General features: G+C 34.2%; 1 protein-coding gene across 1 annotated transcript in view; it reads right to left on the bottom strand.

Moving 5' to 3' along the window:
* The window catches only part of LOC105258292 (cell adhesion molecule 2), an 80,488-nt gene that overhangs the window by 35,574 nt on the left and 17,347 nt on the right, over positions 1 to 27,567 (bottom strand). The window contains exon 3 of the mRNA XM_011269458.3: positions 9,463 to 9,538. Within this exon, the coding sequence (XP_011267760.1) occupies positions 9,463 to 9,538 (76 nt within the window). The remainder of the gene's footprint in view (positions 1 to 9,462; positions 9,539 to 27,567) is intronic.

Consider the following 27,567-nt stretch of genomic DNA (forward strand, 5'->3'; position numbering starts at 1 on the left):
GGATTTGCGCATTCATAATAATTATTGGATTTGATTTATACGCATAAGAATTTCATTAAATCACTATCATTATCATTCAATTAGATGCTATTTCATCGTTATTTAATTATATATATATATATATATATATCTTAAAATTATATATAAATTATTATATATATATATATATATATATATATATAATTAATATTTGTTTGGCTACGCATCCAATTTACATTAATTTTGCGATGTTATAATATAATATATAATTTTATATATTATATAATTTTATATAATATATAAAATTATATATTATATTATAACATCGCAAAATTAATGTAAATTGGATGCGTAGCCAAACAAATATTAATTATATATATATATATATATATATATATATAAATATATATATATAAAATTATATATTTATATAATATATAATTTTAATATATAATTATATAATTTTATATATTATATAAAATTATATAATTATATAAAATTATATATTATATTATAACATCGCAAAATCAATGTAAATTGGATGCATAGCCAAACAAATATTAATTCGCGCAAAAAAAATGAAAAATGTCATATTCATATGAGATTCGCATTTAAAATTTCTAGAGTGATTTAATTCACTGCGAAATTTCGACATAGAGAATCGATAATGAATCGGGGTTGACGATTTAGATGCAGGCGCGTCAGGAATAATTTTCGTTTCTAGAGAGGTGAATTGTACGCGTGAGAAATTGCTGCTGTAGAGGTAGCAATACGTGGAATAAATTGATCGGAGAAGTGAGAGTAAACTAATTTGTGATTTTATGCGTATATCACGGAAAATATTTTGACGTTTGTGTCCTCTTTAGAATGTCCATTTGTTTCGTGATTGAAAACGATTATCGACGCATTGATTATTATCAAATGAATAAAAAAAATTATTCGTTTATAATTCAAATATGCTTTCGGTTCAAATTATCCTTCATTGCCTGACGAGACGATATTATTGACCTAATTTCTCAATGCTCTCCGTGATTTAATTAATTAGATGTCTATATGATATACATATCTATGATGTGCATATTTGATGATATAAAGATGAAAGATTCGGTAAATAGTTTAGTAATTCTTGGAAAAGAGGTAATTTCTCTGAAAAGGAGATTTTCTCATCTCGATATACTTTATGCATTTTAAGTCCTTCATTTCGCTCAAGATATACAAAAATATATGTTTCTTGCGCAAGTCGAAAGAATATTTCTTTTTTGAATATTTATCAAAAATTCTTAGATAATAGCTATTAAGAAAATTAAACGTACTATCGATCGCAGTTACGAGCACTAAATTGCACCATCCGATATCTTTTACGAAGCCAGTTACGTAAACATGAGACGACGTCTTTCTACAAGAGCTCTTCCGTACGTAATGTATCACGATTCAAAAGTTCTAGTTAAGCATGCAATATTAGGTACAAGTTTGCAAATCTATGCGGGAATCTAGAAGCTTCGTTACATCTTTGCCGTTTGGAGAAGTGAAACGTCAATATCGCAACAGAATCTCCTCACTGAAAGTTTCTGCATCTGACAAAATAATTCTCCAAGTATGGTCGCCTCGAAAGAGACTCGTACATCTTCGTATTGAAGATACGAAACTCATCAGTTAAATTAAACGTATCAAATCAATGTGAATTACATTGCGCCAAGACACATACTCGTGATAAAAGAAATTACTTTAGAAGAGACATGAAGTGAGACATAAAATTATTGAAAAGTGAATTAACTCGATTTATTAAATTTATATTATTAGTAATTTAAGATATATACTTGTCTTTTTCGTTGTGAAATATGTAAATATAATATATATTTTGTGTGTGATTTATCGATAATAATATCTTTATAATATTTTTATCAAAAATTAATTCCTCAGAAGAAGTACAAAAATTATAATATAATATAATGATTTAATAAAATATAATTATAATATAATGATTTAGATACAAACAAAATTTTGCTATTCGTACAATATAAATATTTATACATATATTATTTGAATAATTTCCAAACATATGATAGTTTATTGTCACAATCTGTACTCGAAAGGTTAAAATAACGTAAAAGGGTAAGAGTTCAAATATAGAAATCATGGGATGAAAGAGATCCGTAGAATTTTCTTTTCTTTTCTCGTTTTCTCTTTTGTAGCTAGTTTAACACTGTTGTGTTGTACATCATCGTCTTAATACACAACCAAATGTAGAATCAAGACTTCAATTTTTACGAAAGAAAACCCATGAAGAAATAAGGCTGGAAAGTAGCGCCATAATATAAAGTACATCTTTGTTCTTTCTAAGAAAAAGAGCGAATAGTGTAAAATGTCGTAAGAGTAATTTCACACGGAATAACATGATGCATTCTAAAAAAACAAGAGAGAGAGAGAGAGAGAAAGAGAAAGAGAAAGAGAAATACCGATTCCTTTCTCTTTAAGATAAAGGACAATTCAATTACTACATGAAACAATTGTATAGATTGTTTTCTGCGGAGGAAATAAAAAATTTATCCAAGTACTTAATAGAAAATTTACCTGTTTGATTAAAGGTAACTTTAATGATTTTTTAAGATACAAATTTTAAAATTTCGTCTTTTGTAAGAATAATTAATTGAAGAACATACGTGCAAAACATGTTCAAAAAAATTGAAAATGAGTAAAGCATGATTTTGAATTGTAATTCTTGATTTATTCATGTTTTTTAAATCTATTTCATGCAGAATTACAAAAATTCTAACTATTATTGAAAAAAGATTAACACCAATGTTACATCACTAATTTAAGTAGAAATAAATTTTTCCTTCATAAGTTAAGTTATAAGGATATGTTGCATTTTACATGCATGCTCCTCAATTATATAAAAATTAATTTACATCAAGATTTTATTTGTGCGCATTTTTGCAGATTATTTATTGAGGGGCCCAATCTTTTCACGCTTCAATATTATTCCTAAACTCATAATTAATCATATTATTCATCTCTTCGAAAAGGAATAATATATTTCTGATTATTGTAAAATTTTGGACGTGGCAAGGGAATATAAAGAAGGGAGGAGCGATTACTTGCACCTGTTTTCTTCTCTTTGCGTCTCTCACTTTCTCTCTTATTGCTATCTCAAGATTTCATTCGTTGCCGCTGGATCGGCGTGCCAGTCGGATTAATGTTTCAGAAATTCAATTACGAGTTCCTTGACAGCTGTCTGAGTCGAGTAGGATCCAATTAATGCTCGCGATGCAGTCGTCGTTGTTCCCGCCCCCTTCTACCCCGGCTTCGTTTAAAACATCGAACTGAAAGTGCCGCGGAGACAAGTACAATAACGCGCGTGAGAGGGTACGGGTATCTTATAAAATGTAGCGAAATGACGAGAGCGGGTTGAAAAGCTGAAGTGTCTCGGTTTATACGATAGTCGATGCGACGTCGAGCCACGTACTCTAGGGAGCGCCCGGTGATAGGACGAGGACGAGGGGATAAAAGCGTGAGGGGGTCGCCGATCGAAGGGAGAAAACGACGACGCTCCGTTCTACTTTCTCCACGATTTCTCGAGACCTGGTGGAAAAAGCGTGTGTTCCAATTTGCAGGCGCTTCGCGCGCTCTCACAGTCTCGTTTACGACGTTACGTGGAAAGCATATTGTTTCCTCTGGCAAATACGATACCCGTTCGGCGGCGAATAACGTTGCGAAAACCGCGCCATACAGTATGACAACATTCGAGTGTTTTGCGTGCGATAAAGATATTAATTGCAACATCGCGTCCAAAAATACCGACAATATTCGAGAAAATGTCACTGTGGGATTTTCGACATACGCAAAAATAGCTTTAACGCATTGCATTGTGCGCTTCTTTAGTAAAAAAAATATGTTTATTTATATGTCTTCGCGCACGTGTCTTTATCGAAAAATAAAGATACATTGCAGGAAGTGTGTGGGACATATGGGCGATACAGATTAACGTAAAGTGCTTCTCATGCGACGTACATATAATGACACTGCATGCCATATTTTATGGAATTTGCGCAAAACAAGTATCCGTGTCATACTTTAATGCATAAATTCCGCGGAGCCTTTCGAAATACCATCGCTGTTATCCATAAATTAACATGCTATCCATATAAATGATAATACATAATAATACATTGTTTGAAAAAATATAATATGTATTAAATATAATATGTATTAAATATATATGTATGAAAATTAAAGTGTACGGTGAACGGATCTCGAGCAACTAATTGAATGAAAGCATACTTTGACAATTACGCGCGCGCAAATCTTAGTACCGTAGACATCTAAGAGAGAATGTTTCCCAGCAAGATAAATCAACCGTCATATAAGAATAACAGAAAAGTTTGAATTCAATATCGCAGCACTGCGCGCGCCGGTTCGCGTTCGTAAGTTATTGAGTTTCAAAGTGCAATAGTCAATTCGATGGTACGTGCCACGCGTACATTGCCGATTCGTCGGCGGTCGATGTGACGAATTTTACTTCTGAACTTTGAAATCCAATAATTCACGGCTCGGTCATCGAATCGACGTGTTGCCGGACGGTTTGCCGAGTTTCGGGCAAGCTCATCGTTCTTCATGCGTTTCGTTTCTTGCGACGCATGGCAGACTACTCCGCGAAGCTGAATTTATGGGACTCCTGTTCCGACGATGTACATCTTGGCATTAAATATAAAGTCAAAGCGACGATATTCATATTCTATGCAGGGATAAATCTGCGAGTTCAAATTTCGGTGCTCCGTAGATATATCAAGATAATCTTTCTTGACATAAAATAGAGATGAGAAGAAAAGAGAGAGACTACTTTTGAATAAGAGATGTTTTTAAATAATAATATTTTTCATGTTAATTTGAAGTGAAAATCTGTCTGCCGCTTTTTGGAAGTGTTATATAAATAATCAATACACATACATAATATATGCAGATAATTTTCAAATATTTTCCAATCATTTTCAAGCTTTAGACAGAAAATGATAGTTTTCTATTTAAAAGTAATATAAGAGAGAAAATATTATTATTTAAAATAATCCTCGTGTACAAAATTGTTACCTTCCCCACCACATATTTGCATAATCATATTAACAATTACTATTAAATATTATTCTTTGATTACCCTGTATTTAAAATAATACGCGAAAATCGTAGATGTCCTTTTTTATTTGTATTTTGTAGGCTGTAAGAGTTTGTTAAAAAATAGATTGTTCTGTAAAATATAATTTACTAATGCGTTATTAATCTATTAATATTTTCAAAATAATTAGCTTCCAATTAACTGATTATTTTTAATAATTTTCACAGAAAAAAGTTTAATCGATGCAAAAAGATGAAAAAATATTCTGTTGCTTTCTCGTTACAATGTATAATAGAATTTTTACACACAATTTTTTTTTATTATATGTTCTTAAGAAACACAAAATACGTTTTAATATTATCATTAAACTTCAATATTTTTCATATAATTCACATATAATCCACCTTCAATTGTAAAAGTACAAAGAATATTTCTAATATATTTTTGCAGTAATATCTCACACTAATTATATTCTTAGTAATAATCATTAAGTACCGCATCAATTACGACGTTTAGATCTACGACGTGTTGACTAAACATCATTACACCAATCTTCTGCTCGTCCCTTCATCTCTGTCTCGCCAAAGTATATAATTACGCTTTAATTATCTTCCGCTCGAGGTGACTCCGCGGTTCCGTGTGAGCGGACGTTCGTGTGCGACTAAACACGGTGACTACACGACTCTTACAGAGACTAGACGTGTATACGTCCATGCGGCACTTCGATCGAGCTTCCCTAATAGAGATTCCGTGAAGCTTGTCGTTTCCTACCGGAAGAAACTTCGATTTCGTGATAACTTAGGGTATGCAATTACCATCCATCTAGCGGATGACTTGGGCAGCCAAGCTGGTCCCGATCGAAGGGTTGGAAAGGATGAAAATATATTGAAGCACATAGATTATAGGTTTATAAATCGACAAGTGGCAATCAAAACGACGGTGCAGTTAAAATTCTTAATTTTAATTGTATGGATAATGATTATGTCATATAATCTTTAAATATTATATTTGAAAAATGGGCCACAATCGCGTTGAATTAATGGATAAACAAATAAATAAGCAATAAATTTTAATGTCAAAATTAAATTAAAAAAAAGAAATAAATAAAAGTTTAGATAAGAAACGAGAAAATTTTGCAAATTGGTATGTCTGATTTCCCTATTGGTATGTCTGATTTAGCAATTTATTATTACGATTTGTATCGTTATCATCGAGATGCGAGCGAATCAAATACACGAGCCATGCGAACGGCACGTTCGAGCTATTGTACACATTCGTATCGCGAAGAGTAAATCGATCTGTCATGTATATTCGGGAAGCACGCAAAGGAGTGGAAAATCCATGGTCGTTGCCTGACCCTACGGGGACCTTCAAGGTGCTCTCCTTCCGCTGGCAACCGAATCGCTTATCTCTTTCTTTCTTTTCTCCGCGTTCCCCCTAGTTTTCTTCCTTCTTTCTCCGTCCACCCACATTCGATGACGGATCGTTCTGCTGAAACGAGTTTTGCTGACTAACGGTTCGCTGTTTCTTTCGTTCTCTGCATTCTCGTTCTTTCTTTTTTTCTCTCTCTCTCTCAACGGAGATCCGCGGCAGCAGCAACCATCACTGTCAGCGATGGAATTCCGATCGGAAGATTAGAGAAAACGATCGCGTGGCAGCCCGGCAATCGTCTAAAGCGTCCATGAAGAACTTACGCGGAGAAATCTCGCGAGAGTTACGACTCTCGCGGTCGAGTTAGGAGTCGAGGGGCATCTTTTTCCAACAGGAAGAAAGTCGCTGGCGAGAGATGGGAAAGAGAGGAGAGCGAGAAAGAGAGAGAAAAGAGCGAGAAGTTTACCCGCGTCGACCCATCTCCGCGCTCTAGCGAATAAATAAATAAAGTACGAAGAGACTGAAAAAGTATCGAGATTTCTTCGTTGTTCGATCCGGCTAGCACATCTCAACCTCCTTTCTCCCATCTCAGTTCTATCTTCGCTCCCTCCTTTTTCTCGTCAGCTTTTATTTGTAATTTTATTTATCGTTTTCCTTTAACGTTAACCGCAAACTCGATACGTACTTTATTGCTTCGCTTCTTACCGATGCCTTTATGAGTTCCGCTTACACGATTTACCTTTGCGGGGTAAATGCGAGAAACGGCTTTGTCTACCTTCATATTGTCTCTTCCGCGGCCGCATTTCCCGCCGGATTTTCTCGGGGGCTTTGCTCTTCTATTTTCCGTTCGATCTTCTCGCTACGGTATCCTTTACTTCCTACAGCACCACCGACGCGGTCTTAATAATTCCGGATGGAAATGGATTTTGTACGAGCGCGTATCCGCGCCGTCGATGCAACAGTGATGGTATAGTTTTTCGCTTTCGGCGCACGTGTAAAATCTACTATCCACTGGGAGGTCTAGTCCTTCATTACGATCTACCATTTGCGTTGTAACGAACGAACAGTGGTTTCGCCGCACACCGCGCACTCTGCGCGCTGTGCATACATATAGAGAATTCACGCCCGTTGGCTTGGAACCGGGGTTGATATACATTAGTGATTATGCCGCGATACTTCGGTTTTATTGTGCGGTCCGTATACCCCGACGAATTATTTAGCGAGCCCTGCGCCACCGAACCGGTCATTTATCGTTGTTATATCGCGGCGGGAATGCCATTGCGAGAGATTCTACAGGCTGGTCATTCGAAAACTGATCAAATTAGCCTTCAGAGCCCTCTTTACGTAGGTATAACTTGATTAATGGAGTAAATCAATTGAATTATTGAATGCAAAACTAACGTAATCACGACCGGTGCAAATTACGGGAACTCGACAATCTAAAAAGAGGTTTTCAATTTTACCGTAGGTTATGTATTTTTATTTTTTTCCTGTTTTGTATAGCGTTTTTTATCGGTTGTTTTTGAGAAAATAGTTTTTTTTAAGAGTCGCTATAAAGTCTCTCTTTTTCGTCCGATGTTTTATTAAACAATATCTATTTCTCTCTCTCTTTTTTTTTACTTTAATATAAAACTCTTCTATACATTTTTTATTTCAAAAGATTTCTTCATCATTCAAAAATCACTTTTATCGATCCTAATAGTTATAATACCTAAAAAAAAGATATTAGATTTTTAACGAAGTTTGCCGAACGAGATTTTGTTAGGTCGTCGTAAAATCGGAGGTTGTAATTGGAGAGAATAATGAGGGAGGATGTGCCGGAGCGAGAAAGGAAGGTAATAGGTGCTCTGAGAGGAGGAATGCAGAAATTATGTAATGAGGGTGAAGTAGCGTCTTGTTTCAACGAGATGCGCATTATCTCTCTTGCGTATAAAATAAGAGTGTGTATTGATCAATAAGTCGCAGAATACATCTTGGCAGTGCATGCCTGTTTAACACGATCGTGTTTACGTGCTTTATGAACAAAAAGCAAGCAAGAGGCTTTGACTTTTCACAGTGAAATTCTCCCTGATATTTTCATAATTGAGTGCTTTATCGAAAAAGAAACCGAGCGAAAAATATAAGAAATAATAAATACGAGCTGGGGTCGACTGTTTAATATTTTCTGAAAAGAGCATGGATTTTTTCTTTTTAAATATACATAATCATAAATTAAAGACAAGCATGTTTTTATAAAGCACTTGTGATTTTTTCTATAAGCTAATTGACGCCAATTATAATATTTATTTTTCAATTCAATATTACATAATATGAGAAATAAATTGTAATTCATTTTTATAATAAAAATATAATTCTAAATATAATTGCGTAAATCATACATGTAATAAAATATAATAAGTTTAGCTTAATTTACTTGAATAAAGAAAATCGTTTTGCGAAAATTTTAAGATTTTTTTAAGATTTTTATATTGGTACATAAGTGAAAAATTTTGGATATTTTTAAAAGTATAAAAAATTATTTATTTATATAGATAGATATAAAATATGTACAAATAAAATTGCGTAAAAATAAATAAAATGATTTTATTTTATTTTAGCAATTGCACAAACTAAATTTTTAACAACAATAATCAAGTAATCGATGTACGGATATGAAAATTAATCACGCATTACTAATTTATAACGATTTAATTTAAATATACTAAAGTTCAGATACGATATATTTACCAATATTAATTGATATTAAACCAATATATATTTTCCAATATTAAGAGAGAAATAGTTTTGTAATATTTAATCATTTAGCTATATAATTACTTCATCTTTAAAATTCATATATGACATTATGATAAAATCTTGTTACCACGATCGTGGTGGTAAAGCACCACGATAATCTGACAGAAATGCGCACACGATTGCCAATATTATGACTTTGCCAATATTACTACTTTGCGCGCACAGAAAGCAGTTGATGTTTATATGGCTTATATGGCGAACATTCTCACCTGCATTCCAGAAGTGCGGTCTTGCCTCTGAGGATGTATGCCGGGACATTTATTTTAAGTAGCCTCAGAGCGGCGACTGAAACAGAAAAAGAGAGAGAAGCTCGCATGAGATCACATAAATGTCAATTGCGAGTATATACGTCGTCGCCCGGGGGTGTTATCGATACGACGTCGTTGGAAATGCGAGACAACGATTTCCCAAGTGTTCGATTATAATACTGATAATAAAAGAATGAAACAAATATATTTTTCGTTGTAAACATCTTGAAATGAGATTTTTATATAGATTTTTATAAATATATTTACACATATATATAATATATTTACATAAATATATTTATTTGAAAGAAATATAACTCATTTTTCGATGTACGAAAAAATTTTACTTTTCTGTGCGCAAAGTTTACATAAATAAATATAAAAATGATAAAACTGTTGTGCTTCAAATATTTTTCTGTATACATTTTATAATTTTGGCGACATCCCTGTTTATAAAAAACCAAATATTATCAATTAATTAAAGATTTATTAAATCAAAACATACGCTGCAATAAACTGTAGACAAAAAATATTTTTATACTCTTTTTAAATAATTATATTATTTTCTTTTTTATTGTTTTCATTACATTTTTTATTATGACACTTTTAAAGCTAAAAATAAGGAAAAGACTATTGTAATTTTTGCTAGTTATAGATCAAGTTATATCACGTCAGGAACTCATGCGAACAAGTGCTACTTTAATACTATTCACTACCGGCATGTAGTCTGACTTCAGTGGAGAAGATTTTCAAATGCAAGACGCTTTCTTTCACGCCTAAATCAGTAAATCTCTTGACCCACTGCCAAGCACACAATAGAAGCATTAAAAAAGCGGTACTATGGGTTACTCGACCTACCGCGAATCTTTTTGTGAACAAGTATCGCGTCGAGCTTTCAATAGTGACGAGGGTCGACAAAGCTTGAAAAATTGTGCCGTGATTGGATGATCCACAGAATTGGAAGTAGATCGCACAAGATACTTAAAATAAAGAATAAACTCTATTAAGATACCTTTTGCACGCTATTTATCCTCTATTCCATCTCTCTATCTCTCTATTTCACCTCTATCTCTCTTCTTCCATTCTCTTGACATATTCAATGAGCCAAATACGAGGATAAAATTTTTACGAAACGAATATTTTGAGAATTTAATGAAATTTTATACGATTAAAAAAATATTTTTATATCAAATGACATCTATATAATTTTGGAAAAGAATATTGATAAGGTAAGTATTGATAAAAATTAATATATAATATATCATCCAGTTAAATGATTTAATTAAAAAATGATATAATTTCATATATCTATTGACATATAATTATTATGATTCTTTTATTTTCTATCCAAACTGCTCTTTATTAACTATTCTGTATCTCAACTTAAATTAGAGAATTTGAGAGATGATATGCGAGTAAAATTAATGTCTTATATATAGAATATCGAATTAAATTCTTCGCTTCTTGTTTCAATATTTGATATTCCTAACACATTTCTATTCTCGTCAGTTGAAGGTAAAGAAAAACCTTCAAGCAGCCGTATAGACATCTAACAATATAAGTTCAACTCTTGTATTTTTCTTAATGTGTAGAATGTATATGTGTAATGTACATAAGTATATGTAACTACAACAACTAATAGGGTCGGTATCTAACTTTATCGTCATTGTCGTCGTTTTGTCGTCATCGTCGTCGTCAGAAAGACGAAAATAGAAAGTAAAAAGGTTAAGAACAAGAATTCCGAGGCAGAGACAAGCTGAAATTTTTAGTATCAGATTAAATGTAGAAACTAAAATATTCCAAGCGCGCCAAGTTTTCCTTCGTTTTACGCTTATGTTCGTAGCTATATTTGTATTTGTGTGTGTGACCCCTAGCTGTTTCATATTAAAAAAACAATTTCATATTATTTATATACATACGTGTATATATATATATATATATATATATATATACATATATATGTACATACATACATTAATATATATATATATATATATATATATATATATATATATTAAATTGCCGTGGAATAAAATTATATTGAATAGTGGAATAAAGGAGAATAAAGACTTATATTTACATATACGCGTATTTTAACATAATAATAATGTATGTCTCTAGGAGAGAAATATGTGTTTAGTGCGATCTTCTTAAGTTAATAGCAAAAGATTGAGTCATCAATATAGTATATAACAAATTTTATTTCATGATCGCTTCGCCAAATGAAAAACTGACGCAATTAATATAAGATAAACAATTAATATAAAGATAAACCGACGAATATAAATAAATTTTCGTAACTTTAAAGGGTATAAATATCTTGAAACCTCAGTATCGACAATTTATCATCAACTTAATATCATCAAAGTTAATAAGGAGTATCACATTGGAAAATTAATTCCATTTTCAATTATTATCGATATCCGATTTCATATCTATATCATATCTATATTATACTGCTTTTCTAACTTTTCAACTAAATAGATTTCATTTCGAGTCACAACCGCAATGTCTATCGACTTTCGCTGGTCTGTCGATCCTTTAGAGCCTCCGACATGGTTTACTTGACATGGTAAGTACCAAAATTCGAACGTCACTTCGAAGTATTCGCTCGTCCTAGGATATGTCTAAACAGTTTATCCAACGACGCGCGCACGAGAAACGTCGAGCAAACCAAAACTTTCTGCGGAAACGCGCTAGCTTTCGTAATTGGAGATGGGGAGGAATAAGTGGAGAAGGACTTGCATCTGCCTCTTAACTGGTAAACTAGTAATGTTCATCTCAGTGGAAATTGTTATGCCCTGTCAGGAACAAGTTGAAAGTGATGTAGGTCCGAGGCAAATCCGAGTTTCGAGATCACCCTAAGAGGATTAGATAAGAGAGAACTGCCCACAACACCAGTCTAACACATTGTGTGTGGTTTTTAGAGCATTGCAACGAAAATCGATACAATCCTCCCTATTCCATCGTGTGTTTCCTTAAGTATTTAAGCTTAACCCTGATACCATCCTACAAATAAATTATATATAAATTTCCCACCGTGATTTGCAAATAACGTGAATTACATTATCTGAAGAAAATCACCCTTCATTTCTAAAATCACAATATTTTCTTTTTTTCTTTTTGCGGAAATCTTCATTATATAATTATCTTTCTAAATGCATTCTTTTTTACATAATATCTGTAGGAATGTCGACTAGTTCAATAGACAGCAATTTGTGCAAAGCAAAATGTGCACGTAGGGTTATTCGTCTACGTGATCGTCGTGCGATGATAAAATTCAACGGGTCGACACGATTGGAACTGGACAAACGGGAAATAACGAACGCGTTCCGCGTTAACGATGCGACGTTACGCTATTATCCGCAGATCGGAAGGAGAAGTGACCCGATTGCATCGCTGCATCAGACGAGTGTAAAAAAATTCGTAGATGTCCGATGAAATTGCAGCTTAATCGTGGGCAACGCGATGCCCGACCAGCAATATTGCGTTTTGCCGATTGTCGACGATTTTCGTTTCACGACGCATCTCTACAATAACGTCATTTCTAGTGTGTGTTTCGGCATCGTTGAATTACACGAATCGTGGCTTCAACGCAGATAAGCGATCTCGGTTCGCTCTCGAAAAGTCACTTTTGGTCCTGACGCCAACCGAGAGACTGCGATTATATTCCATCGAGAGGATCGTGCTTCGATTTAGCCCGAGAATTAATTGCATCGGGATTCGGCTTTGCATAGCCACCAGAGCCATCACCTCTTCATGAAATTCACCAAGTTTGAGGTAACGATCACGAATATCGTAGGCTTTCTGTCTACGATGATTTAACGATTTTACCAAAATTTGCATTGTGAATGTTTAATAATTTATAATCTATTTCTTTGATAATATCACGAATAATGATAACTTATAAATGGAGTAAAATTATTAAAAGAAGAAGAGACCCAATGTTTCTATACAAATTTTAATTTTTAATAGAAAAGAATTTTAAATATATATATGTATATGTGCACGCGTGTTGTGATAGTATTTTAAAAGAAGTATAGAAAACTCGATATTTCGCTGCAGAATCACTTAGATTAATTAAACTATTTATCATTAAAATAGAAAGTTAATAAGAAAATAGAAAGTAAATATTAAGATATTTTGTATTTTACATATATGTATATAAAATACAGAATATATATATGTGTGTGTTATAATATATATATAATGTTTTATTTGTATTAACTTTTCTCATCCTACCAATTTTCTGCTTCGTTAAGAGAGCAAATAAAATTTCTTTACACGATTCGCATAATTTCATCTGGATTAGTAACTTAGGCGAACAATGCCACTTTATCAGTCAATGTAACCTTCAAGACAACAAGAACTACCCGTTCTTGTTCTAAACGATGTTAAGAGACACGTTTCTCGCACGGACTATGCATTACTACGTTAGTGCGGGTTATATTGTTCTTGCATTAGACAATGTGGGAAATGCTATTTCTAAGGATACGGCAGGCTAATTTCGCTGTAACTTCTGTTGACATGCTTCCTGTGCTGCCTTTTGCAGCTGCTAAAGATGAAATGAAGAAATATGCAAGACTATAATATATCTATTCTACAATTTTCTGTCAAACGTTCATTTAGAAATATTCACTTCCTTTTATAAATTTAATATTTCTAAAATAATGACGGTATAAATTATGAATACGAATAAATATACATTTATCACATATAAACACATAAATAGGCAAATTTTAATACTTATTCAAAATACTTAGAAAAAATAATACACTTACACTATTAATTGCTTTATACGAATAACTATATTAATTTATCTTTTCAATTTTGTATAATTATTAAATCTATTTGATATAACACTAGAGAAAGATAATGTTCCTGAAAATGAAAAATGAATAGATAAGTTTCGTACCAACGTTTTATATATCCTTCTGGAAATAAAAATTCCTATCGCTCTATTCGTAGATCTAATAATATTACATACACTTTAACATAAAATTATGCAATCTGCTTCGTTATAATTTATGGACATTGTCTGCTATCGACCAGAATTTATTATCAAACTTTGCGCAATCTGGCAAGTCCATTCAATCACGAAGTCATTTTCTATTCTATATTTTTTTATCATATTTCATGTCGGAAAATGTGGAACTGTAAAATTTCTGGTAAGATCTTTATATGAATATATTTTATAATATATTAAATATAATATATTAAGGAATTAAGGACGTATATCATAAAGTACAATACCTGTGCATGAAGAACGTGCGCATATAGGAACGACGAGGGAATGCAGAAACACTTCGCGTTCTATTTTAATACCGACTTATCTAAGAGCGCGGCATAATAACGCACCTAAAAAAGCGCTATCGTTAAAACTTCTTGCGAGTCGGGAGCACGCCGAGGTATCTTTAATTTATGCAGTGTCCGCGTTTCGGGCGTTGCATTGAGAGCGGGAGAGAGACAGAATGGTCCGCCGCGTTACGGTGGCTTTCCCGGAACGAAGTTGAAATTCATTATAAGCAGACATTAATTTTACGCGGATTAATAACGACGCTTCCCTGTCCTTTATCACGAAAGGAACACCGTGAGTCAGCGCCGATGCGACGCCGCGTCTCATCCTGCTGTGTTTTAATTAATTCGTGCCACGCGCACGTGTTTGTGTAGCCTGTCATTTCGTTGTTGTCTTTCAATTGGCTAAACGAGAGGGAAGAGAAAGAGGGTGACCGAGCGAGGGGCGATCGAACGAGGGGTGCAAAATTATAGAACAAAAGTCAAATGCCACCTAAATGCCATATAAATATGTTAAATTACGAAAGAAAAACTTTTGAAATTTCGTATTACTTATTTAAAAGTACTAATTTAGTATCTGAAGCAACACTCAGAATAGAAATTTAATTGATAAATAAAGAACGTGCAACAAAATGAGTTGATGGAAAGAGATATCTATGACTAAAAAATTTTTAAATTTTTACTTATTTTCGAGATTAAATGTTCTTCAATCAGGTGTATATATTCTTATCTTCTTTTTTACAAATATAAAAAATATTATTTTATTATTATCATCAAAAATCATTTTCAACATTTTAGCTCTTCAATCGGATAACTTTTATTCCTCGCTCAATAAAACCGCTCAATTTATTGCCATAAATATCGAAAAATCATTTGACGGACTAGCACCGAGTGCGCGATCCTCCAGTTTGTCTTGATGAATCGAGGAATGATGACTAGATACAATAGTGAACCGAGTGCGCGATCATCGCTATCGCTTTCGGCGACGATAAAGTAGGATCGCTTATTTCTGTCGAGTCAAACCTAATGTTTGTTGTTCCTTGGTGAATTTACCGCACTGCGCCATTACTCGAAGGCGAACGAGTTACGATGTCGAATCGATGATATTCGCCTGCGCGTCATCGTTTTCGTGCGATCCGCCCCGAGGCCCCTTGCTTTTCAGAGCCATCGGTCCGTCGTCATGCCGGTTCATCGCGTGCACACGTTTTTTTCTTTTGCGCCCTTTTGCCCGTACTATTTTTTTGCGCGAAGTCATTACCATAGTTACATCGGAACTCTTTCATTTCAAAAATTCCGCTTGCTGAATTCGCGCTAAATTAGTTTCTTTATATTTTCTCCCCGTTATATTATATTATTGCTATTTAATTAAAGCGAAACAATGTGTGTGTTATTTCACATGTCGCACATATTTTATTGCCCTATTTCTCGAGAAACGGCTGTATAACAATTGTATCGTATGTAAACCGTAAAATACTAGTGTTATTTCACTTCTAAGATATTGATGTATCACGGTTCTTTGTTCTACCTCTCCTGTGTGCATAACAGAAATACGTCCTGAATAATTCACCGGCATTTTCCGCGCGCGTAATAGTCACTTTGTCTTTGATTCTCGGCATTCAAGCGCTTCGTCTTTGCTCTACTCGCGCGATCATTGTCATCTGGTGCCAGAGAACAGAATTACTTCTCGTCATTCGCGATACTAGGTAACTAATTGACAAAATGGCCGCATCAGGACTCGCATAAATTTGCTACGTCAGCTTAAACAATAACGTTAATTTTCTTCGCATCATCATCAATTTTTTTTCCATTTGATGAATTAGCATCTCGAGTCTTGAATCTCAATTTTGAATGCATGAAGTTAAGATATGTATCTCTGAAAATAAATCTCGGAATCATATATGTACATGCATCTTTTATGAATCATATGTACATCGGGTATTAGTTTCGATCTCTCGTACATAATTCAATCAATGTAAAATTCTCGTTTTCTTTTTCTTCCTTCATGTCAAATCAATAAAAATAAAAGAAAATATTAATTTATTTTAAATAAATTTTATATTTTAATTATTTTTCAGTTGATAATAACTCGAGAGAATAAATTTTTCAAGAAACGAAGATCTTTTTTTGCAATGGATTAGCAGAGAACTGAAGATGATCGAATTTTGAAGAGAAAAATAAAAAAATATAGTATCTTTTGCAATTGTGATTCTCGGTTATAATGTGGATAACATTCGCGATTACTTGTGTGTCTGCAGAAAATTTAATTTCACAGAAATTGCTTCGGACGATTCCTTAATGAATCGGTGGAAAAAAACTAAGGACGGAAAATCAGTCTAAAGTAGTTCTGTCTGGAACGCGAGAGATTAACGAAGGAATAAGAACGTAATGTAAAAATACACAACGAGAGAGAGACAACGGAAACGGGAGAGAAGATAACGAAAAGAATCGCGTATAAAATTGTCGCGCTCGCGCGACGAGCAATAGAACCTTTGTCTGGCGACCGCGCGGTGGTTGAAATAAAAAATAATTAGTCGCTTTCAGCTTCTAGGCGATATACCGCAAACTCCTTTGCGCTAGAACGAACGGTTAAGCTTTCCAGCTTGGATAAAGAAGGAATTAACCGTGGAAGTCCTTTATATCTATCCGTCGTCCACGCTAAACGCGCTTTCTATTGTAACTCTCGGCTTCTACTGTATCTTATCACATTAGATTTCAGCAAATGTTTGCCAATTTATAAAACGTGATTGCTTCCTTCTTCTCTTTTCCTTCCATAATACAATAATTAAATATGATTAATGATTTTTATAGAGTTTTCATCATCGTACAATATACAGAGATGAATCAAAATTATTTTTTATCATAAAAGACGTATCTTGATGAAATAAATCCAGGAGGAATAAATATTTTAATAATCTAATCTAAGTGACAATAATATAATTGGAACATGTAATATGTCAGATAATAATAAAGAGTCTAAAATTATGATTCATAAATAACAAAAGGTAAACATGAATTAATAACAACATCGATATCCGATAAAATGTCAAGGCATCGCTATGCGCTATGCTGTAATATTTAGTTTATCCGAATAATTTGATATTCCGAGCGCTTATCATCCTGTCACAATAATTTGCCCGAGGACAGGCGGTAAAAGTTATGAGTGCTTCAACGTGCGCGGATATACTAGTTTGTTTTAGACTATTCTACTTATCGCGCAAGAGAGCTAACTCTTCCCGGACGTGTGCTCACGTCGAACAAACTTTACGCGTATTCCATTTTCCTTCGCTCCCGAATATACTACATAGTTATTCCAATCATCCCGACCGGAGCCGTCTTCAAGCATTTGGCCACCGTGGGCTAACAAAATATGACGCCCTAGTGGAGCGTGAGATAAGCCGCTGACTAAAAGTTTATACATTAATTCCGCGTAAAGTTCGGTCATTAAATAATAATTCTCACTAGTGATATATTATTAAATTACCGGTGGAAACGTTACGCGTGCGAAAACATTGCGCAGGCAATTCAAGTGGAAAATATTTTTCTAAAATCGCAATGTGTTTATTGGACGCACAAAATCGATAAAAACACTCCTGTGTCCCTTCCTCTCTCTCTCTCTCCTCTTCTCACGTGATTAATGTGTTCATGGTCGCAATCAAGTTTACATTGGCAGGTGCAGTTTTTGCGTTGCAGCGCGATTACATTTCATAACTCACACCGTCAATGACAAGTCCATTTCTTTCCGCGGGATCGCGTTTGATTAACACAAACTAGATTGTATCCCAATAAAGAGAAGTACCTGACAGTCCTCTTATCTTATCCCGTACTACCTGTCCGAGTAGGTTGAGACTTGTACTCTGGTCACGCTACATGCAGCGGATGCGCTCCTTATACACCTCGAAATTAAAGCCTCGGAGAAGGTAAGGCCCGGAGACACGGTAAGGCAATGGCCGGCCGAGCATTATCGTATTTAGATGAGCTTCACGTGACTGGAAGAGCGATGCTCAACACATTAACGTTTTCATTATAACGATACGACGGGAATCCGCGGGTATAATCCCCGAGTTTAATTGTCGCGCCGGCGACAACAGTCGTGACGCGATGCGTTTCTCCCGGTTTTCCTCTCTCGTGCCATTCCGAAAATCTCCATTCTCTCGGGCACGATTTAGCTATGAAAAGAGTTCACGACTCCCATGCGCACTTTTCGCAGGACTGTATCGCGGTGAGATTTTTTTGAAAGCACCCCGACTAGTAGCACTTACAATTAGCGGTGAGCAAAAGCGATTTCGGGCTAATCGTGACAAGCTCATTTAAATAAATGTGTTCCTATATTTATTTGTTTTTCGTTTAATTTTCTGATTATCAGTAAATAATAATTTATAAATAATAAAGCCTTTATTCTCTCTTTCTCTCTTTTCTCTTTTCCCTGTGGGGCTATATAATAACATAAATTACTTTATCTCGAAGATTTCATTAGCTCTATTGTTCTATTTTAGGTCCCTGAAATTCTAAACGAGCTTGCGTACACAATCGCTGTAATATCGCGAGAACGAGGATAGAAACAAATGCCGATCGTTCGCGTTATTACACGTAGCACAGATATTAAACACGGCGTTCACATTTACTTTCGACGTAAATATAAACCGTATCCAGATCGAATATATATATATATATACTACTCGCAGTGCTCGATATAATCCTCTCTCTCTCTCTCTTTCTCGCTCTCTTTAATTACAGATATTCGCGAGAGAAATGCAATATTTTGTAGCATTATTTCTCCTTTATTCGTTGCGGAAACGAGCGCATAATTAGACATTCAACCGCAGAAAGTTTAAGTTAATGTGACTTTAAATTGATGTCTAGACTCGCGTTTCTCCATGAATAGAACAACGACTTCCATACGATTATTTCGTCAATTTGTCGAAGTAATTGCATATACTATATATGGAAATAAGTTTTTAAAACTCTTCACGTGAATTCCGTGTTAACATTCATCCGGAACTTCCGCCGTCTGTTTCAAATAACAAAGAATTTTCGTTAAAAGCTTAAAAGATATAAAGCTTGCAAAGATATAAAAAATTCAACAAATGAGATTTCATTTCAGATTCTCTTTCGAGATCATTAATAATTAACTGCTCGTCAATTATTAATCTTCATTAATAATTTTAAGATAGTAAAATATTTAACAATTGATTTCTTAATATTTGCTTGATCGTGTTATTCTATAATATAATTTCCAAAATATCTCATATATAATAAATCATTTCAAGATTACAGAAAAGATAATATGTTTTTAATTGGATACTATATTGTTGATCTATATATATATAAGTTATAAGATAATGTGTATTTTTAATTGAATGCCATATATCTGAAATATAAGATGTAAACCGAATGAGATATATCGCGTGAGGAGCAAAAAGAAATTGGTATTCTTAGACAACAGTGACTCTACAGACTGCAGCCATATATCACTGATCGATATATATGCTGCATCACTATCTGAGAAACTTTCTCTTGTGGTTAAACTACTTCTAAACTCAATATCGCTGTTTCGTTACACGCCGCTAAGATATGTACATGCACGACTGCATATTGGCAGCCGCATTGTCTTGACATTGACGAATTGCCGCATGCTTTCCTCCTCTCGGAATTTAAATGCCACCATCTAAATATTTGAAAACAAAAACTTTCAATCGAAAGACGCAGTTGGAAGAGAAAATTCTTCTAATGAAATTGCTTCCGGATGTACTTTGTTCATCACTTTTTACACTATTCAATCTTTATTAATTCCTTCTTAGTCATTTCTTATCGATTAATCCATTTTTAATTAATTTTCTGTTCGGCAATTAACAAACACTTATAAATGTAAATATTTATGTAATATGTAAATACGTAAATATTTATATTTTAAATATTATTTAATGTATATTTATTGTATAAATTATATAAATATTTCATTATCAATATTTATAAAAAATTAAACAATCTCAGTAAAAAACAAAAAAATTTAACAAAAATTTCTATTTCATTTTATCCACAAAAAAGGTTACATATTGTGTAAAAGTTAATAAATATAGCCGCCGGAAGCATGCGTATTTTTAAGCAGCGAGGAAAGGATGTGTAAGAAATTTGCTAATATACCCAGTGAATCGAGAAAATTTGTTTAATCAGATCACCTGGCAATTTCCGTTCTCCCTGATTCTCCTCCCTCACTGATTGTCGCTAGCGACTCCGGGACATACGAAAAGATAATTGTTGCCCGCGGCTGGACACAGTTCGTCGGATAAAGTCACCTCGTTTCGTTTATGTCTCTTGTACGTGTTCACGCTCGCGCGCATACACACCTACGGTAGTTATAGTGATAAATTTGTTCGGTGATAAGAACCCCGATTTTTGTCTTTACGACTCCCGGTGGGACCGGGCACGGAATCCGGGGAAAGGGTCACTTCCGGCTCATGGCGTGACTGCTTCGCGCCCTCGGTGCTCACCCGACGTGGACGGTAGAGACTATAGAGGGTTCCGGAGAAAGGAAGAAGGGAGGAAGGACAGAGGGGAAGAGTCGACGGCTCTCTCTCTCTAGTATAAACCACACCGTTATATAACTCACATATAATGCCATCAGACGTATTTCACCCTCGAGAGCGCGTCTTCTCTCTTCGTCACGTTTTCCACAGGGGGAGGGGGACGAAATGCTGATTCGGGTGCGAAAAGACCAGTCAATGCTGTTGCGAGACGGAAGCAGGGAGGTGTTACACGACGACGGAAACGTCGAAGGCGAGGGCGTTCCGCCTCCATTGAACGAGCAGGTAGTTTTTCGCGTGCTTTATGACTATCGATTCTTCCAGCTGCCCCCGCGACACCCATCGCACTAGTGCGTCGAGACGGCTCGACGCGGCCGTCACATGCTAGCTGCTGGTGCGTTCTGTCGCTGACTCAGCCGAAACGCAGCCCGACATTAATATTAATTACCGCGGCACGAGTGCGCTCGTTGTCGCACAGGTTGGCGTTTTTCGAAAACGCTCGAACGAGCTCGTATAACACGATAATCGCATTGCGTCGTTGCGATCAAAACGCTTTGCAAATTATGTTAATGTCGGGCGTTTTAAGCATAACAACATCCAATAAATGTTATAATTGTATAAATGGTTGGGATAAATGAATTGTATCAAGTGATTCAATAATCTCTTAAATTTTTGGGACAGAAGAAGAGGTAAGATATACTGGTGAATTGAGTTCTGTTGATGAAATATTTATGTGTTACTTTATGCACTAAAAACAATACGGATGTTTCTCACGTGCACAGAATAACATGGAAAGTGGTTACGTTGGGCACGTTTCATGTGTCATTCTCCATCAGGTGAGAATAATGTAGCACCTTTGCAAGAGAAATATTTATGAGAAAGATAATTGATGAGAAGATGTATTTCCGGCCATAATAATAGGTTTCGCCGATTAACTAGTTGTTAATACTTATTCGTGTAATGATCATATAAATATTTTATTATTGTTATATTGCATCTATATTTGTGCGCTTATATGTGTGTATATATTTAATGCTATTTAATTCAAAAGCGCAAATTTATGATGAAATGTATTGATAAATGGAAAACAAAAAATAATTATGATATAAATGCAAATTTAACCGCAAGAAAATTTTAAATATATTTTAATCGTGAAAAACGTTGCAATTTTGCAGAAGACAAATTTCTACATCTTTAAAAATTTGCAGACTATATGAATAACTGAAAAATAAAAGAAAATGTAAATGATTCTTTTCTTATTTTGCGGAAGCTATGAAGTAATAACTTGCATAACAATATATACATACACTCATTCTTAACAATTTATTTTGTAAAAAGGAACTGACATAACAATGCAAAATAATTAATTCAGTAATGCTAACATTTCAGTTTTATGATAAGAGAGAGTTGTAAAATTTCCCGGTATATAATCTCCAAAGCTTTTATAAAATTTTTCGAAAAATAATAATGCATTTAGTTTTCCTTATTTTTATTAAGATATACGTATGCTAATATTTTTATATTTTTTAAAAAATTAAAAAAATATATAAAAATATTGCAATATATACTTTATTTTTTCTTTCACTTTAAACACAATATAACAAGTAATGATCAATGCGATTTTACGGATGAATCAACGAAAGCAATGTATTAATATTAATATTAATATTAATTAAAATTTTTTTGTCCTTCTCTAAAGAAAATATTAATTCAACTAAAATTTTTGCAATTATTTTTAAATTGTTTTAAAAACCAATCAGCCTATATTTTTTTATAAGACCAAGTTGTGTACTTATACTACTTCGCATAAAGACGCCAAGAATGGCAAAGTACATATAACCCTTCCGTTTGCGGTAATAGCGAACAAGAAGGAGACCGGAACGGAAGAGAAAGAGAAGGAATAGTAAACAATGACCGACCATTTTCAACTGTGTAAACGGACTTAAACGCAGTTCAACGAGGAGTAATAACAAAAATGAAATCCGCAATAGAAATGGAAAAGAAAGGAGTTTGTTTTCGCATGAAATCTATGAAAGAAACAAGGTTGCAACGGTTAACGATGTTAAAAATGTATTATTTCGTTGCGATATAAGTGTACCACTACTAGTCTCTTTGATGGCACGAGGTAGGCGGAATAAATTAATCGTTACACTAGAAAGTTCCGCGATGGATCTGATAAGCTTTGGAAATATGAAATTGGGAACTCTCACGCAATTATAACAAATTCTATCGGATCAATCTTTATGCTTCTTATAAAATCTTATAAAAGTGGTAAACATTTTTTTAATTTAATACACGTAAATTAATATATGTTTACATTGCTTAATTATATTAAGCGTTATATTGATCCATAAAGGCAATATATATATATATATATACACACAAGTAAAGAGGAAATAAGCAAACATTCATTAAACAACTCGTTTATTGCTAAATTTAGGTCATATTTTGTAGCTTGAAGATACTTTAGTATTCTTATCCGGACATTATCATTTTCTCATTATTTATAAAGAGAGTTCACAGGATTAATGCGGGCTTTTTTATTATCTCCTGTGCATTTTAATATTTTTAAAAGTCCGAAGCGTTAGAGAGAATGTATCACAAGACAACCGTTATAAAGAGGCGATTTAAAAGCCCGAAACCTACGAGCCATTTCCCGTGAGAATTCGCAATTCGCCAGATTACATTCCTCAGTACGTGCAGCTGAGAAGATTCGAATTCTCGGTGCTGTTTCGCGCCGCTTCCTTAAATTGGCGATTCCAGGTGATTTGTGGACGATGTCGCGTGTACCACGAAAGCACGGCAGAGATTCCTTGTAAAATCCGGGAAGCCATGGTCCACCGATCACTATGGTGCTTAAGGTCCCTCCGACCACGTCGTAACAATGTTATTGTGATACGACAATACAATCACGCTTCGCGTGTCGAAAATAGTAGAAAAAAAGGAAGGGAAAAACATCGTTGGTCGCGTGATTAAGTTTCGCGCCTGTCAAGGAAGGGCGATATTGCATTGTCGTGTGAGTTCACGTACTTTTGCTGTAGAGCCGGACAACTTTTCGAGTGCTTTCAACCACGAGAGAGGACAAGTTTTCGAGTGCTTTCGTGCAACGTTCTACTGCGTCACCGATCGCTCATGCAGCGTATCACCAACTGACGTTGTTCAATGTATTTGAATATTTAATGAGGGATCACATGTGGTGAATTAGCACATATTGCTCGCTTACTATGAGAACAGCCATACTGGCATACGTGTTTATCGTTAGTAATACAGATATATCATATGTTTGTGATAATCCTTACTCTGATATTCGATAAATCAATTCTCTCTCTCCCTCCCCCTCTGCCCCCCTCTCTCTATGTATACATATATGTACATATATAATTTTAGGATAAGTTTTAATATTATATATGAATTTAAAATACACAAAGTATTTATAAAAAATATTCATAAATAAATAAAGAAATAAAAATATGGCATTTCTTTCAGCTTTTAAGAAGAATTTTAAAGGCAAAGACAATATTGAAATTATTACTGCATATTGTAATAATATTCATTATTTATATTAATATTTCTCATAAAAAGTATTTTTCAATTTATCAGTACAATTTATATCTTCAATGTAATATAATTCACAGACTGATAAATATATAGGCAGAAGTAACAAAAACGTGCGCACAATTAAACCGAACAGGCAATTGTAATGAATGTATGTTTTATATTCGTATTTTGTATTCATAGGAATTGTATGCGTGCACGCTTGTATTTCCATTATTGAGAATAGCCTGATTCTTATCAATGTTTTAATAATGTACTGTATCAATGCCAACACCAAATAAATAGCTTCTATATTCGACTTTTTAAGGCACTTTTCAACGTTATCGAAATTGATGACAGATGAAAAGAATTGCGGTTGCGATAACAATGCTAATAAGAGTACGTATATTTTCTAACGAGAAATGTTAATTTCGCAGTTTTAACGCGCTATACATAAATATCATTGTATACTGTTCATTCGATTGATGTATAAACATTGATCGAGTAGTGAATAAGCATACTTTAACAGCTTATTGTAATCATCTATTATAACAATCTACAAATTTCAATTTATGCTCAGCCTCATTGTTATTATAATTAGTATCAATATCATTTCCAATCTGTTATTATAGTAACATGTAATATCCTACATGTTTGCTATTGTTCATGGTTATTATTTATTCTATTATTATTATAGAAAGGAAGTATATAGGAAAAAAGGATTAAATGTATCATACGTTTAATATATAAAATGTTATGATTGGTAATTAAGAGAGATGCGTTACTCATTTCAATAATGTACAAAAACTGGAAATATCTCCTCATTGAAATAAATATAATTTGAAATCTGTTAAATTCTTATTTTTCTATTAATCCTTTACACTTACGTATGTTTCCCGTTAGCATTACTAAATAATCTTCTTAGGGAAGGAGTCTACAAACATAACACTATATCGTTGGCGAACATCGTCCATGGAATTCAGGATTGTTCTGGACTAGGGCCAGATTTTATCCTTTACACATTTCTGTTCGGCATCTGCAAAACTTTCGTGTTTTTTCTTTTATATTTACATCTGTTTTTAATAAATATCGGTGATTGCGCTTCATAAATTTTAACAATAGTATTCTCGTATTTTTTTAAAAATAATTTTAGTTGGAAAACGGCAAGTAGACGCATCTCTAGAGGTAAATTTTTACCCCGAGAAGCACGTGAGCGAAGATAGCACGGCGTGTACCGACTCTCATGAAATATGAAATTTCTCGCATCCGTTGCAAATCACGGAGCACCCCTAGAAATTCAGTGAAACGTTACGGACGGGAGTGCCAGACAAAAGTGGTTCTTTGAAAACGGGTTTCTGTCTCGTTACATGACGTGAATTCTTCCCGTTACGAAACATGGAAAAACGAATGGCAAATTACACGTTAGTGGGAAACATGTATATAGCGGTCACAAAAGCGTGCGGCAATAACGTGCAAAAATAATCAAGGAACAAAAAATGAATCGACTTTTTTTCGGCGTATTTAATTCATCGTACACTTTATTCATTCATGCTCAATGAGCATTACATGTATATGTAACACTCGTGAGATAACTTCGAGTTCAACGAGCGGCAGTTGTGTTACGTGCCTGGTCCTGCTGTTGTATCATTAATATTTAACGGCCTGAAAATTTGCGAAAATTTGGCAGATATGTGTCGCGAGCGAATTGCGTAAAAGCGCATATCGCGTGACAGAGATAGTTTTACACAAGCGGGATAACGCTTTTTGTCATTCGGTCCGGTAATTAGACGCGTATGTAACAATTTTCGCGGGAATTAAATACAGATAGGCGAGAGAGGCGCGCGGTGCGCCAAAGTCGGATTCAGCGTAGATAACTAGGACCAACTAGAGCTCCCGTTTATATCCTGTTACGAGTAATTATGCGAAGGGTTTAAAGTATACTCCCGCGTGTTCTGTTCGGCCGTAGATTCAAATTTGTCCGGTGCATTGTACAGCCCGCAAAAAGTGTTATACGCCGCCGCTACCGCGGCGAGGAAAAATAAGAACGCGTGAAATTTACATTTTATGTATCATGCTTTTGCACTCTCGGCTCTCTCTTCCAACATTACGCTTCTCTCGTCGTTGCGGTCTCCGCGCTGGGAAGTATTATTCCTAATTACACCGGAATACGAATGTATATATATATATATCTATATATATATAATACGATGCTGCTTTGCACGGCAGCTTAGCTCCCGGCGAATCGTTGCTTATGCGAAAAATAAAACACATCTCTCGAGAATTATATTTGCAGAGGCAACTATAATTGATTCTAATTAACCATGTATGTATCTCGAAGATGTATAGTTCAATTTTTCATGTAAATTAGTAGAATTGAGTGAAAGATATTAAAAGTAAAAGTTGTGCGACTTAATCATTTCGAGTCTCTCTCTGTCTCTCTCTCTCTCCTTCTACGTAATATAATTTTTTATTACTTTATTTTAGTTTAGAAAATATAAAAAGTTTTCTTACATATTTTACTCTGGAGATACGTTGCAATCGATGGATAATTAACTCAACTTGAAATTGACACAGCCAGAAGTTTGATCGAAACTACACGCTTGTAGGTCACGTGAATTCACGATACGTCTATTTGCGTGATATGTGAATTATGCAATCGAACTTGTGTGAAAAGAAATTTAAGTGTCGTGTATTTCAAATGGCGTACTGAGAAATT

The sequence above is a fragment of the Camponotus floridanus genome, unplaced genomic scaffold, assembly GCF_003227725.1.
Source record: "Camponotus floridanus strain SB8 unplaced genomic scaffold, Cflo_v7.5 scaffold2, whole genome shotgun sequence".
NCBI classification, from domain to species: Eukaryota; Metazoa; Arthropoda; class Insecta; order Hymenoptera; family Formicidae; genus Camponotus; species Camponotus floridanus.